The following is a 16335-nucleotide window of genomic DNA, read 5'->3' on the forward strand; positions in this document are numbered from 1 at the left end:
CAAGGGGAAATCATCTCACCCTGTACTCTGACCCAAACCCTTCAGAAATAACATCTGGTCATGAATGGCAGAAACCATGGTTAGAGGATGACACTAGGTCTGTGGGCGAGAGGGGGATGGAACTAGATTCGATAGTGCTGCTAGGTAACGGATGTGTTTTGAAACGGTGGAAGCTCCTGTAGTGGATTCATGTCCTCTGTGTGCCAGTAGGAGTGGGTAATGAGCAAGAGCAGTGTGGAGGTTTCTCTTTTCTTTGTACTTGTGAGAGTGGGGATGGAGAAAGATAATGACAGAATGAGATCATCATCACTTGCAGTTGTCATCATTCAGTTTCATCACCATCTAGGCTACATCGTAATCTTTCATCTGATCCCAACAGGGGTTCTTCACTGTGCCCGATCACAGAAGGAGGTCTGTTCCATTTCACCTCCTTTTGGAATAAATGAGCCACAAGTAGTGTGTTACTACATACATCCTCATGATCAATGAGACTATTGATTCATTATTGATCCAGATTAGTCACTGGCTCGCTCCAAAACAGAAAAAAAACGACTGAATGTTTACAGCGCTCACTGCTTAAAGCAGCATGCCTCTTCTTCCCTTTTCAACTCAGTTCAAGTGCCTCCAAAGTGTGTGTGTGTGTGTGTGTGTCTGGCTGAGGTTCGCAACAGGGGTCCTTAGTCAACACTCCTGTTTTCAAAGGGAGATGCTGATTTCAAGACTTCTTCAGAGCTTTTCTGTTTATCCAGTCTCTGGCGTTTGGGGCTATGGAGACGCACAGACACACACTTTTCTGGGGTCACATGCTCTCCCAGAAACGTTATAAATTTAGTTGATTACACAGGCATCAAAAATAATAAAGCTGACTACATTCATTGTGTGAAAGCAAAGAACCATCTCCCTGGTGCTCCTCTTTATAGAAGTGGTGCCCCATCTCCTTGGTGCTCCTCTTTATAGAAGTGGTGCCCCATCTCCCTGGTGCTCCTCTTTATAGAAGTGGTGCCCCATCTCCCTGGTGCCCCATCTCCTTGCTGCTCCTCTTTATAGAAGTGGTGCCCCACATCTCCCTGAAGTTTTGCCCCATCTCCCTGGGGCTCTTTATAGAAGTGGTGCCCCATCTCCTTGCTGCCCCTCTTTATAGAAGTGAGGCCCCATCTCCTTGCTGCTCCTCTTTATAGAAATGGTGCCCCATCTCCTTGCTGCTCCTCTTTATAGAAATGGTGCCCCATCTCCTTGCTGCTCCTCTTTATAGAAGTGGTGCCCCATCTCCCTGGTGCTGCTGCTCTTTATAGAAGTGGTGCCCCATCTCCCTGGTGCTGCTGCTCTTTATAGAAGTGGTGCCCCATCTCCTTGCTGCTCCTCTTTATAGAAATGGTGCCCCATCTCCTTGCTGCTCCTCTTTATAGAAGTGGTGCTCCATCTCCTTGCTGCCCCTCTTTATAGAAGTGGTGCCCCATCTCCCTGGGGCTCTTCTTTATAGAAGTGGTGCCCCATCTCCTTGCTGCTCCTCTTTATAGAAGTGAGGCCCCATCTCCTTGCTGCTCCTCTTTATAGAAGTGGTGCCCCATCTCCCTGGCGCTGCTCCTCTTTATAGAAGTGGTGCCCCATCTCCCTGGGGCTCTTCCTCTTTATAGAAGTGGTGCCCCATCTCCCTGGGGCTCCTCCTCTTTATAGAAGTGGTGCCCCATCTCCCTGGGGCTCCTCCTCTTTATAGAAGTGGTGCCCCATCTCCCTGGGGCTCCTCCTCTTTATAGAAGTGGTGCCCCATCTCCCTGGGGCTCCTCCTCTTTATAGAAGTGGTGCCCCATCTCCCTGGGGCTCCTCCTCTTTATAGAAGTGGTGCCCCATCTCCCTAGAAGTGGGCATCCTGGGGCCTCCTTTATAGAAGTGGGTGCCCCATCTCCCTGGGGCTCCTCCTCTTTATAGAAGTGGTGCTCCATCTCCCTAGAAGTGGGCTCCTCCTCTTTATAGAAGTGGTGCTCCATCTCCCTGGGGCTCCTCCTCTTTATAGAAGTGGTGCCCCATCTCCCTGGTGCTGCTCCTCTTTATAGAAGTGGTGCCCTATTTTGAGACTTGACAGTATGTTGCTGGGCTCTATTTTGAGCAAGTGGAGCATCTCCTCTCCAGGCAATATAGTAGTATCCTCAATATGTCTTCCAACTGCAGTGCACTATGCAGTTAGGTTACAGTAGGTGAGTGTGTGTAATTTAGGTCATATTTTCCTCATAGAAAGGAAGTACTGAGGGGAGTAGCTACATTTCTGTCTCCAGTGTCTCAGATTAGTTACTAGTTGTTGGTGTTTTTGGTAACTGGTGTGGAATCTGTAGTCATACATTTTTGACCCCTAATTTCCTGGGATTATAATTGGTTTTTAGAATGATTCAGTGTCAATCCCAGCATTATTACATTTTAAAAAGTAGCTTTCTATAACAGGAATGAAAAACGAATTTAGGATGGGTTAAAGAGGTCAACATTGCTCATCATTGACTGACTCTATTTTCGAGCCGTGGCACACTGTAGAGTTACCTCTTAATGTACTGGGACTGGGAGGATGTACATTTTGTTTTTAAATGGAACCATTATGTAACTAGGTAGTTAAGAACAATTTACAACGATGGCCTACACCAGCCAAACTCGGACAACACTGGGTTACCCTATGTGTGCCACCCTATGGGACTCTGAACAACAGCCGGTTGTGATGCAGCCTGGATATAATATGCAGGAGTGTTAAGCTACAAAAAAGTACTGAGCTATACAGGGACATATTAGCCCAGTAGTGAAGTTTAAAAGGCACTCGGTCATACTCCAACCATATTAAGAAGAAACCAAGATGGCCAAGATACAAACAGAATCTTCAGTTTGATTCTAGGACACAGTAGTTGCCAGTGCATTGTTGTCTGAGTCCAGGTTAGGTAGGTTAACCACTATAAAAGTACAACGCTAATCTACCACCAGGCCTGTTTTGACCCCATGAGGTTGAGGACACAGACTCTGAGGTAATGTGTCTGTCCGTGGAAGGAGAGGACATATTACTGTGGCATTAAGACCGAGCAGAGACGAACCCAACAGACTGCTACTACTGTCTCTCTCTACCCTATAATTGGGGGTCATGCATCTGGCTGGGACACTAAGCAGAGGACTGTAATAGTATCTCCCACTGTCTCCAGTATGTTGTGTTTTTAAAACAGACCCAATGAGAAGAGTGCATGTTATAGGAAGGAGCTGAGCTTTGGGAATGTGGTATTTGGTGAGTTGTGTATGTCCAGTTATGGGTCTTGTTGGTAGCAGTGCAGCACTATAGTGGGGCTTTTTAGTGTGAAACTAAGAACTTGTTACAAATCTGTACTTGAGAGGTTTAGTGCGTTATGGCTTCTCTATATGGGAGAGTAGTGTGTGAGAGTGAATGGAGGTGTGGATTCCTTTAGAGCACACCCCCTCTCCTCCTTTCCCCTCTCCTCTCTGTTTGCATTGACCCAGCTGGACCTGGACCCCCACTTCCCCTCCATGGGTGGAGCAGGTCCCTGGAGGAACTACAGCCACAGTCTGGGCAGTGGGGGGCTGACACAGGCACACACACACACACACACTGAGCTCCGACTGTGGTTATTGTTTACAATACATTATGCCGATATGATCTTCAGGGAAACATTTAGGAATTGTCGCTACAGAGTAAGTCAACTTGGACATGACTGTGGTTGTCGGTGGGGTTGAGGATGCCTAGAATGTTTTAGCTTATGTTTTGTTTGACGTATGTGGACTTCTGTGATCTGGCCTCCCTCGACGAGTGTGGTCAGTGGTTACATCGTAGAAGTAAAGTCTTTCTGCGCGCTGTAATATGTTGTGACAGGTTTCCCATGGTGCCTCAGTGTGACAGTGTCAGAGGTCATAGCATGTAGGGGAGGAGAGGGGGACTCATGGTTGACCAGAGACGCCAATTATATCACAACTCTAATTGGAGTGAACAGTAGCATGATTATTCAACAAATGATGACATTTATTATGTTCTTTCAGAAGATGTTAGTTTGTAGTTTGGCACTGTTGTCTCCATGATTGTTTAGTGTGTGTGGATGTGGCGGGGGTCGTTGGATTGCTCTCTTTCTCTCTGTGTTACTCCTTCTTTCTCTCTCTCTCTCTCTCTCTGTATGTTACTCCCCCTTTCTCTACAGTCAGTGGTGTTCTGAGCCTCTTACTCACATCGTCCAGTCACTTCCTCACATAGCTCTTGTCTCCAGTCATTCCACTGCTCCGTACCACATTACCAGGAACTCCACTCAGTCACACTGTCTGGCAGTGCTGCTCTCAAACCTCCTCTGGTGTGTCAAAGTTAGACTTCCCTCTCTCTCTATCTCCACAGGACTGGGTGTGTCTGGATGTAAAGAGGGGACATTCTGTGTCGTCGATACAAGACGAGCAACCATGGTGAAACAGAGGTAGGAATCTTAGCGATTTCTGTCCTGGGTGACCCTGCCTCATGCATTCCTATAAAGCACGTTCCCTGTGTTAACTAAAAACAGATGTGTTTAGCTTTAGCATGAGTGTTTCAGTTTCTCTCTGTGGTGCCAAGCTCTGTGGCTGGTTGTTGAGTCTCTCCTCTTCAAGTGGGTCGAAATCATTCAAAAAAAGTTTGACTTGGCCGTGATTGGTTGAGAGTCCGTTTGAGGGGCAGCCTTTCTGATCTCTAATTGGTCATTGTGGTCTGACTGCTTCTGCTTCCAGCAGGAGGGTTACAGTTGAACTCTTGCAGCGCATGGCTGCAATTCATGTGTTGTTATTGTACACTGTATGAAGCAGACGTCTTCAATAGAAGACATTGTCCTAAAATGTTGTTTACTGACCTGGTTGATTATATGCCAGTACCTAGCAACGGCTAACTAGGTATTGTGCGTTTGTTTGCATTGTTGTCAGGTTGAGTTGGTAGCCCAGTTTTAATTTTTTATTTACTGTCTAGTCAGTCCCAATTGTTAGTCTGTTATCAAAGTCTTCAAAGTGTGATCTGTTGACATGGATATAGTCTGAACATCAGTTGTTCTCAGAATTACGCCCATTCGATGTGGGCACTTGGCCAATGACATCCCATAGCACTAGACTCTAGAATGAAAATCATCTGATTCTCAGAACCACCATAGTCTCCGTTCACTGTCCCCGGAGGAGCGGAAACATGGGATTCTAGGAAGATAATAGAATCCAAATATCCTCCGTCCTGAGTTATAGTCCTATTTATAACTGACCTGAGCAGGGACTGGGGCGGGGAGGGAGATGGCCTGTTGCACTACACCATGTTAGCCAAGCTTTTCTTTGCAGCAATGGTCCTCTTTCCTGTACAATCACCTCCTTTACAAGGGAAGCAGCAACATAACCCTGGCTTGCACCTATTGTTATGACTGTCACAGTCACATAATTAAGTTAGCAATGGCTCTGTGCATTGCAAAGTCCATCGGTGCTGGTATAAGCATATTTGTTTTATTTCAATCTGTGGGGATACAGGTCTAAGTGTGTAGCAGGTAAACGCTAAGGCTGGAACAGTTCTGCAGTGTCTTGACAGACAAGTTATTTTTAATACTTTGAATCATTATTTTGGTTCCCGACTGACGAGCAGTGTGAGAAACGAACACCTGACCTCACTCTCTAGATATGTGAGGGACATATTTTCACAGGCGCTTCTGGACAGAGCTAGAACCAACAGAATCAACATAACTTTAGGCTACAGACAAAGTCAACATATTTTACATACCAAAACGGTTCCGACCATTCATGGAAAGAATTGGGTTTTATTAGTTCTCGCGGGCCCACTAGCTGGTAATACACACTGTATTGTCATGCATCATCTCTTCTGGTGTCACAAGATGAGTGAATGGGTGATGAAAGTGGTGTCATTGGGACCTTATGGAATTCACTGTGCATTGTAGCCTACTATCGAGGCATTACGTCTGTAAATCTGTGGTCCTCTATAGATCAGTTGCTAGAGCATGGAGCTTGCAATGCCAGCATAGTGGGTTCAATTCCCGGGACCGCCCATACTTACAAATGTCGCTTTGGAAAAAAGCGTCTGCTAAATGGCTTATATTATTACAAAGCCATCACCACTTTTCCCTGGGTAAGCATTTTGGCAGGCACTTGTCGAGCTGAGGAATAGAGGGCATGGTTTGTGCCACCGGCTGAGTGTCTCCCCCTCTCGCACGCTCTCTGCCTGTGCACTGTCATTGTTTTCCCTCTCTTTTCTCTCACATGCCTAGTTGCTGTGAATCCAGGGGGAGAGGGGGAGAGAAGACCGTGTTGCAGGCTGCTGCAGTGTTTGTTTTTTTGGCTAGTGGTCAACTGTACAGCATGTCCCAATCAATCACCCTGAATCTGTCCTATGGCTACAGTAGTCTTAATCTGTCCTGTGCTAACAGTAGTCTTAATCTGTCAGCTACTACTACAGTATGCCATAGTATGTATTGTTATAGGTTTGAACAATGACAAATTACTGATTCACCATCTGCATGTACAGGATGATGACATTATGTTTTCTGTGTTCTGCAGATCCCCAGTGTTCCCTCATCCCCCTGTGCAAGTGGTCTCAGCCGGTCTCCAGTGAGGACTCTCCCCCTCTACCCCTTTCCGTCCTGTGTAATGGTTTAACCCACATGAGATTTGGTCACCATGATGATGGCCTCCATGGTTGCCAACGGAAACAGGGATGGCAGACAGGGGGAGGCCCTGGTCCTGAAAGGGGTGGACCCAGAGACCTGCATGATCGTGTTTAAGAACCACTGGGCACAGGTGAACAAAACCACAATTGTGTCTTGTAACCCTAGTTATAACTTCAGCTCAAAACCCTCATTTAACTTGTATAGCTCAATCTCGTAGAACCCAGAACCTAACTCAAACCCTCAGAACACTAAATGCATATCATTGTAGCCTAATCACTTTAACCCAGAAGCTCTTCCTCAAACTCTTAAAACACAAACTCTTATGATTGGAACCATAACTCCAAACCCCACTGCAGAACCTATAACACAAACATTTCTTAAATCCTACAACCTAAACTCCTACAATCCCGCCCATGAACGTGAACCCTCTCGGGCCCAGACCTCATCGTGGTAACTGAACGGCTACAGTATGTAACTGAAATAATGACTGTCTACTGGCTCCTCCCTTCTCTATTCAGCCTCAGTTCACCCCAGTGGGAGGGAGTTGGCAGGAGTCTCCACCCCTCTCAGCTACATAGAATAGAATACAGTAAGGCCTGGAAACACAAACATAATTTACTATTAAATGGGGTTGGAGCTCACGTTGCTGGACATAGAACAGTAACAACACAACCAAGAGGCCTGGAATTATGTTCAATCTGTTTCATTTTTGTGTATCATTCTCAGCATTTATCATTTGTATTTATTTTTTAACCTTTTATTTAACTAGGCAAGTCAGTTAAGAATTACGGCCTACCCCGGCCAAACCCTAACCAGGACGACGCTGGGCCAAATGTGCGCCGCTCTATGGGATAATATAAATGTTAGGTCTGTGAAGTGCACTGTTAAGGGTTTCAACAGAATCATATTCTGAAATTTAGGACATTTCTAGAGCTTGGACACTCTGCAGGCAGGTTGGCACTACAATACGGCTCCAGCTGAGTCTTAATTGCTACATTTTGGCTAATTAATAGCGTGATAGGAGTGCTATTGAGTTTAGGTCTTAGAATTCCTGGAAAAGCCCAGCCTGCTAAGTAGGCACCCCCCGGGACCCTGTATTGAGGAAAACTGTTGACATTTCAGAAAAATGGGTAGACTTTCATTGACAGTCAATGGCTTCAGCCTTATCTCTCCCTCTCCAGACCCCTGTGAAATCACTGTCCTTTTGTTAGGATGTCTGAGAGAGCTGAATGTTATCCAGTCAGTGTAGTGGGTTGCCCAGGACAGGATGATATGTTCTGGGCAACAGTTTGTTTCATCTCACTATGGTTCTATACAGATACCAGTACACAAAGGGAACTATATTGATTTATCTCTATGTACCAGTACATGTTATCCATTATCCTGACGGCTCCATGCCTCCACCTCCATGTATTACTAGTCAGTCCAGTCAGTGGTTAGAAAAGGCCACTTGATCATCTATAGTCCTACTGTGTTACCCAGCTATGTCCTCAAAGCTATTTGTTACACCAGAAATACCCGACAGGATTGTAGACCGACATGAGTGAAGGAAGTGGCAACTTTAATATGACACCCATCACTACTCCTCTTCCTCTTCCTTCCCTCTCTTCACTCATCCTATGCGGTTACCGCGCTATCATGCCTGGATCAATCAGTCACCTGGGGGCTCTGTCTCAGTCAGCCAGTCTGGCTCTCCCTCTGCTCTGCTCTCAGTGGACTTCCCATCGCCATGGTAGCAGGGCCTGGTGGGGACAGGGAGCTCATTGTTGTGACTCTATGAATGGTTCCTCCCATGTCTGGGTTGTGTTCATTAAAGGAATGTTTTAAAACTTAGTGAAACAGGGAGGTATTACCTGAACCTTTCCAATGAGAATACAGATTTGAGTTTTTCCCAGGCAACAGAACTTTTTTCATGCATTGTGGGCTACTGAACACAGTCCTGTATTCATTAGTGAGGCTTATGTAGGGAGGTCCTACTAGAGAGGGACTGACTATCTACACACTAAGGCACAAACATATAGAGGACAAAACAGCCTTATACACTTTCATATCAAGCTGATTTACCATCAATATATTGATATTATGTGCATGTCACTGTTAGCGTTCATTTTGTTTATGGTTCACTGTCAATATAAATGCGATGTCACTTGATTTGTGGTTGTCCATTTACATTTCAGTACAGTATTCCGCAGGCAACAGCGGAATTAGAATATCACAAACCCAATTTATACACAATTGTAACTGCCTGGGCTTGAGATATTATATTGACATGACTCAGGCAAATGTAATCTTTGTAAAATCACAAACGATGCATCAGCTTTCCCCAATTTATTTCCCGTAGGACTTGAGTTGTATTCTCTCTCAGATCTTCCTCTTGTAATAGACTGTTGTGTTCATCTAGATCAATAAAGACAGCAGCAGGCTGTCCGATGATGATTATTAACTGTCACTTATGAGTCCTCCCGTGAGAATATTACCAACATAACAAACCAACATGTTTCAGTCAATCTAATTTAGCCTGAACATCATTGTAAGCACTTTGGCAGAGTCTGAGAGAGTTTGTCTTGGTGTACTCTGGTGTACACGCAATGAAATAACTTGCTCATTTGATTTCAACTGTTACGATTTGCTAGTTGATTTATTTAACCTTGCTCTATCGAGGTTATCGAATAAACTTCAAGTTGACCAAAGAAAATATTCAGTTCACTGCGAGAACTATCATCTTATTTGATTTTCTTCCTTGTAAAATGAAGGTGAAATTACCACAGATATACAGGTACTATATTCATTTCTATGGACATAACCCTGTACCTTCCCCGTTGTCCCTTCAGGTGGTAAAGATCCTAGAGAAGCATGATCCTCTCCGCAGCAACACCAGCAGCAACATGGCTGCCCTTGGTGTCATCGGCCTCTCCAGCGGCGGCCCCATGCGTTTCGGCGGGCCCATCCCGGGGGATGAGGCCAGCGCGGTGCAGAACTACGTGGAACATATTCTGTTCCTGCTCATGGAGGAGGACGCCGGCCAGGCGGGAGCCATGGGACCCATCCTGGAGTTTGTGGTGATGGAGAACGTCATGGAGAGGCTCTTCCTGTGGAGCCTGAGGCGACAGTTTACTGATGATATGAAACTGGAGCAGCTCAAGGTAGGTGTAGAGGTTAGAGACTGTGGTCGGTAACTAGAGGGTTGGGGGTTGAATCCCTGGTCTGACAGAGAAATCTGTCATGATTTGAGGAGGGTGTCTCAGGGGGTTAGGATAAAGGAAAAGGACATCTCAGTGACAACTGACAATAAAGTAATCTTCTTTTTCTAAGATGTACGAGATGATTGTGGGCCAGGCACGGCAGCCCTTACTGCACCACAAACCTGTGTTACGACCCTTAATGATGCTCCTGTCGTCGTGCTCGGGGACAGCTGGCCCGGAGGTGGAGGCTGAGCTGGTGTCATTACTCAACCAACTGTGCTGTGTCCTGGCCAAGGACCAGTCTGTCCTGGAGCTCTTCTTCCATACCAGGTGAGCTTCTCGCCTTACAATGTAAAGCGCTTTGAGATACTGGAAATGCTCTATAGAAATCCCATCAATTATTATGGTGATTATTATTACAGCGAGGACCAGGGGGCAGCCAACTTCCTGATCTTCTCCTTGCTGATCCCCTTCATCCACCGGGAGGGCCTGGTGGGCCAGCAGGCCCGGGACGCCCTGCTCCTCATCATGTCACTGTCTGCAGAGAACCAGCGCGTGGCCCAGCACATCGCAGAGAACACCTACTTTTGTCCGGTGAGGAGATGTCTGTCTTTATGATACTGTTGTCTTGCTCCTTTTGGTCTCTTTCACGTTCTGTCTGTGATTTTTGACTCTCGTTTTATGGCTCTGTATTTCTGTTTCTTAGGTCTCACTGTCCCTTTGCCCTTCTCGCTCTCTTTGTTTAGACTTTGTCCTCCCCCTCTCTCTCCTCTCTCTCCATCTCCTCTGTATACATGTCATATGGACGTTTGTTCTGCCCTTGACTCAATGTCCTATTAACTCATTGTACCAACTACCAGACAAATGAATATCCCTGACCTCTCTTTCTCCCCTGATAGGCGTATGATATTCATAGCCCAAATATGCTTAACCTACTGTATGCATAATGAAGCAGGTCGAGGGAGAGTGGCGCTGTTGTATGTTAAACGTGAGGTATTCATATGCTTTTGATAATGTAACAAGCAACACACTCATGTTATTAAAAGGCTAAACTCAGCCCAGCTGTAAAAATAATTTATACACATCTGACTGTATATTTAAATTGTAAACCTTAAAAAAAAAATATTAGTTTGATGAACACTTAAGTCAATGATTATAAATGATAATCGATTTGCACTAGACTGATGTCGTAACTTTGACCTGTGTTGTTGATTAGAATACTTATCAAACCATGCCACCATCTTGATGCATTAGCTCACCAGGGAAATCACTTGCTTTTGGATGGTAACTCTAAAATCACACAGCCGTACGTCAATGCCCATTGTTATTGATGAAGCCGGGCAACCGGTAAATCAACTAGAGGTAAATCAGCGGGTAACCTAGTGGTTAGAGCGTTGGGCCAGTAACCGAAAGGTTGCTGGATCGAATCCCCGAGCTGACATGGTAAAAATCTGTCATTCTGCCCCTGACCAAGGCAGTTAACCCACTGTTCCTAGGCCATCATTGTAAATAAGAATTTGTTCTTAACTGACTTGCCTATTTAAATAAAGGTTTAAAAAAAATAAACTTGAGGTAAATCAACTAGAGGTCATTTTAGTAATGCTGCCTTTCTCCACTTGCTTTCAGCTTTGAGTGAGGGGGAAGGGGGATGAGGCTTCTATCACATGCATAGATTCACACACTAGTCATTTGAATGTGAGACCATGAAGAGAAGGGACTTGGTAGATTTATAACATACAGTACAGCTCAAAGCATGGAAGGGGAAAACATCATTTATATCTGTGCCATAAAACCCACTAAGAGTGAAGCCAGAGTGAACACACATGCATAAAAGTCATTTGTGCCCACTCCACACTCATAATTAATGTATGTTGCTCAATGCTCATATTTAATCTATACTGTAAATCGTTATAACTCTCTAAAGTGTCATCCTCAATGCACCAGTCTGCCCATCTGAATGTTTTTACAGTATCCCCCACAGAACATTGGTCCTGTTGCAACTAGTATCTTCACTATCAAACACTTCTGTTAAGCCGTTGTGGACTGACTATCTAGCTTGGCAGTGCTTAAACAGTGTCAACAGAATGTGTTTCAATCTCACCTGTACCGTGGAGAGACTGTACAGGCTGCATGGGCGATAACCAGTTATGTAACAGTATTTGACGTAACTGCACAGCAGGAGTAGGTTACAATACCTCTTTGTCACAGGATTACCTGCCTAGCTTCCTACTGCCTGGATAAGCCAATGGAGAGACAGGGGTATACCTGTACCAGGAAGTCAGAACGGAGGCCCATTCAGTTCCCTGGTTTAGAGGCATCGCTCTATCCTGCCAAGGCATTTGAGCCCTTTGTGCAAAGTCATGGACAGTTATCTTTCACATGCACAAAAAGAAACTCATGCAAAGATGAAAGGAAACGCATAATAATATTAGATCCTAGTTATTCCCAGCAACTTGGTCACGTACTCGTGATACCAGACCACAGTGTACAGTTTATATGGTGTAAGTAAGCAATAGCCTACTTGAAGGGGTTCCACTAAATGCGTCTCTCTCTCCTCTCCCCCTCCTCTAGGTGCTGGCCACAGGGCTGAGCGGTCTCTACTCGTCTCTGCCCACCAAGCTGGAGGTGCCCGGTGAGGAGTGGCACTGCCTCCACAGAGAGGACTGGCTACAGATGCCCACCCTGGTCCAGTTCCTCAACTCACTGGAGTTCTGCAATGCAGTCATTCAGGTGGCTCACCCCAACATCAGGGACCAGCTGGTCAGCTACATCTACAATGGCTTTCTGGTGCCTGTGTTGGCACCGGCCCTCCACAAGGTCAGTATAAACACAGCATGGATCGCACGGTATTAGATCCACCATTCCAGATCAATGTCAGATCAGTCACTACTTCCAGGAAGATTGGAAGGAAGGATGCAGCGTATTTGTATCCAGCCTACTGATGGTTGTGTGTTTCTCTCTAGCCGACCCTGGAGGAGGTGATGACTACCACGGCCTATCTGGACCTGTTCGTGCGGTCGGTGTCAGAGCCGGTCCTGCTGCAGACCTTCCTCTCCTTCATCCTCCTCCACGTCCACATCCTGGACACGCTGGTCCACATCCTGGACACGCTCAGCCGCATCAACACACCCTTCCAGGTAACGTCCACATCCTGGACACGCTGGTCAGCCGCATCAACACACCCTTCCAGGTAACGTCCACATCCTGGACACGCTGGTCAGCCGCATCAACACACCCTTCCAGGTAACGTCCACATCCTGGACACGCTGGTCAGCCGCATCGACACACCCTTCCAGGTAACGCCCACATCCACATCCTGGACACCTGGTCCGCAGGTAACGTCCACATCCTGGTCACTCAACACACCCTTCCAGGTAACGTCCACATCCTGGACACTCTGGTCAGCCGCATCAACACACCCTTCCAGGTAACGTCCACATCCTGGACACGCTGGTCAGCCGCATCGACACACCCTTCCAGGTAACGTCCACATCCTGGACACTCTGGTCAGCCGCATCCTCCAGGTAACGTCCACATCCTGGACACTCTGGTCAGCCGCATCGACACACACCCTTCCAGGTAACGTCCACATCCTGGACACTCTGGTCAGCCGCATCAACACACCTTCCAGGTAACGTCCACATCCTGGACACTCTGGCATCGACACACCCTTCCACGTCCACATCCTGGACACTCTGGTCAGCCGCATCGACACACCCTTCCAGGTAACGTCCACATCCTGGACACTCTGGTCAGCCGCATCGACACACCCTTCCAGGTAACGTCCACATCCTGGACACTCTGGTCAGCCGCATCGACACACCCTTCCAGGTAACGTCCACATCCTGGACACTCTGGTCAGCCGCATCGACACACCCTTCCAGGTAACGTCCACATCCTGGACACTGGTCAGCCGCATCGACACACCCTTCCAGGTAACGTCCACATCCTGGACACGCTGGTCAGCCGCATCGACACACCCTTCCACGTCCACATCCTGGACACTCTGGTCAGCCGCATCGACACACCCTTCCAGGTAACGTCCACATCCTGGACACTGGTCAGCCGCATCGACACACCCTTCCAGGTAACGTCCACATCCTGGACACGCTGGTCAGCCGCATCGACACCCTTCACGTCCACATCCTGGACACGCTGGTCAGCCGAATCGACACACCCTTCCAGGTAACGTCCACATCCTGGACACGCTGGTCAGCCGAATCGACACACCAGGGTATGGGAGGGAGTCTGCAGGCTGAGGCACCTGCTCAGCACATGTGTCAACTTCCCTTTTCAGATCTGGGAGCCACACAACCGCAGCACACATGCAGTGGCAAAACATATTGAGTGCTGTGCATATTTCAACCTAGAGTCTCCTAGTAACACTTAGTAGATAGCCAGGCCTCCTCAACCTGACAACTTTCTGAAGGATCTCATTTATGTCTGTGAATCTTGCTGCTATGCTGTGTGAGTCATGTTTAAAATAACTGAGACTTGTTTTGGAGAGTTTCCCCAGAGGCCGTTTCCTAATAATTGAAATAAATATTTAAAATGTCAGTATCAAAGACAGCAGATTATTGCCATGGCAATGCACAATAACTATCTAATTAGTCGTTGGACTGATGATACAAGGCAAGTAAATATTAGGTCATGTATAGTTCAAACAGGGGGAATTGCTGGAAAGGCTTCATTCATTAACATCAAACAGAGGCTTGTCAATTGAAACGTTCAAGTGCTCTCTTCACAGGACTACTCAACTGTGAAAAACGCTCCTGGGCTGATTTGTACTCTACAGGGTAGAAAACAACACTTCTGATACCTGCAGCCCATTTAACATTGATGGTTTTGATAAGGACAACACAGAGTTACGCATGGAATAAACAAACGTACAGTCAATAACACAATACAAAAAGTCTATATACAGTGTGTGCAAATGGCATAAGGAGGTAAGGCAATAAATAGGCCATAGTAGCGAAGTAATTACAATTTAGCAAATTAACACTAGAGTGATAGATGTGCATATGATGATGTGCAAGTAGAAATGCTGGTGTGCAAAAGAGTAAAAAAGTAAATAAAAACAATATGGGAATGAGGTAGGTAGATTGGATGGGCTATTTACAGATGGGCTATGTACAGCTGCAGAGATCGGTAAGCTGCTCAGCTAGCTGATGCTTAAAGTTAGTGAGGGCTATATAGGTCTCCAGCTTCAGTGATTTTTGCAATTCGTTCCATTCATTGGCAGCAGAGAACTGGAAGGAAAGGTGGCCAAAGGTGTTGGCTTTGGGGATGACCAGTGAGATATACCTGCTGGAGCGCGTGCTACGGTGGGTGTTGTTATGGTGACCAGTGAGCTGAGATAAGGCGAGGCTTTACATAGCAAAGATTTATAGATGACCCGGAGCCAGTGGGTCAGGCGATGAATATGAAGCGAGGGCCAGCCGATGAGAGCATACAGGTCGCAGTGGTGGGTGGTATATGGGGCTTTGGTGACAAAACGGATGGCACTGTGATAGATTGCATCCAGTTTGCTGAGTAGAGTGTTGGAGGCTATTCTATAAATGACATCGCCGAAGTCAAGGATCGGTAGGATAGTCAGTTTTACGAGGGTATGTTTGGCAGCGTGAGTGAAGGAGGCTTTGTTGCGAAATAGGAAGCCGATTCCAGATTGGAGATGTTTAATAGGAGTCTGGAAGGAGAGTTTACAGTCTAGCCAGACACCTAGGTATTTATAGTTGTCCACACATTCATAAGTCAGAACCGTCCAGAGTGGTGATGCTAGTCGGGCAAGCGGGTAGCGATCGGTTGAAAAGCATGCATTTAGTTTTACTTGCGTTTTAAGAGCAGTTGGAGGCCACGGAAGGAGTGTTGTATGGCATTGAAGCTCATTTTGGAGCAGTGTCCAAAGAAGGGTCAGATGTATACAGAGTGGTGTCGTCTGCGTAGAGGTGGATCAGGGAATCACCCACAGCAAGAGCGACATCATTGATATATTCAGAGAAAAGAGTCGGCCTGAGAATTGAACCCTGTGGCACCCCCATAGAGACTGCCAGAGGTCCGGACAACAGGCCCTCCGATTTGACACACTGAACTCTATCAGAGAAGTAGTTGGTGAACCAGGCGAGGCAGTCATTTGAGAAACCAAGGCTGTTGAGTCTGCTGATAAGAATACGGTGATTGACAGAGTCGAAAGCCTTGGCCAGGTCGACTCACTGTTGGTGAGTCGCCCCATTCCAAACCCTCAAATGGACAGACATTTCCATACATTTATCAATATTCAGCTGTCAGCTACTCAGACAGATGGGCATACACCTGTTTCCACACAATCCAACCTAATCAAGACATAACTCATTAAGGACCTAGGGGCACTATTAGCTGGTTACATGCCAACTAAGTGAAGTTGCATCAGGGATACTTACAAAACAAGTATCATCAAAAGCTGTGACTTCAGGCTGTCCAAACAGGTATGATGCCATTTGCCACAGGCAGACATTTTGAAATTCAGCCCTGGTAATCCCTTACAT

General features: G+C 46.4%; 1 protein-coding gene across 2 annotated transcripts in view; it reads left to right on the forward strand.

Moving 5' to 3' along the window:
• Positions 1-16335, forward strand: part of LOC112237167 (FHF complex subunit HOOK interacting protein 1A) — a 38236-nt gene that overhangs the window by 10553 nt on the left and 11348 nt on the right. The window contains exons 2-8 of one of the 2 annotated variants that reach the window (XM_042329679.1): positions 4355-4430; positions 6523-6762; positions 9464-9775; positions 9945-10144; positions 10237-10408; positions 12386-12631; positions 12778-12951. In XM_042329679.1, the coding sequence (XP_042185613.1) occupies positions 6643-6762; positions 9464-9775; positions 9945-10144; positions 10237-10408; positions 12386-12631; positions 12778-12951 (1224 nt within the window). In that variant the 5' untranslated portion in view covers positions 4355-4430; positions 6523-6642. The remainder of the gene's footprint in view (positions 1-4354; positions 4431-6522; positions 6763-9463; positions 9776-9944; positions 10145-10236; positions 10409-12385; positions 12632-12777; positions 12952-16335) is intronic. The other variant, XM_042329680.1, reaches the window with a different exon arrangement.

Source organism: Oncorhynchus tshawytscha, linkage group LG11, assembly GCF_018296145.1.
Source record: "Oncorhynchus tshawytscha isolate Ot180627B linkage group LG11, Otsh_v2.0, whole genome shotgun sequence".
Lineage (NCBI taxonomy): Eukaryota > Metazoa > Chordata > Actinopteri > Salmoniformes > Salmonidae > Oncorhynchus > Oncorhynchus tshawytscha.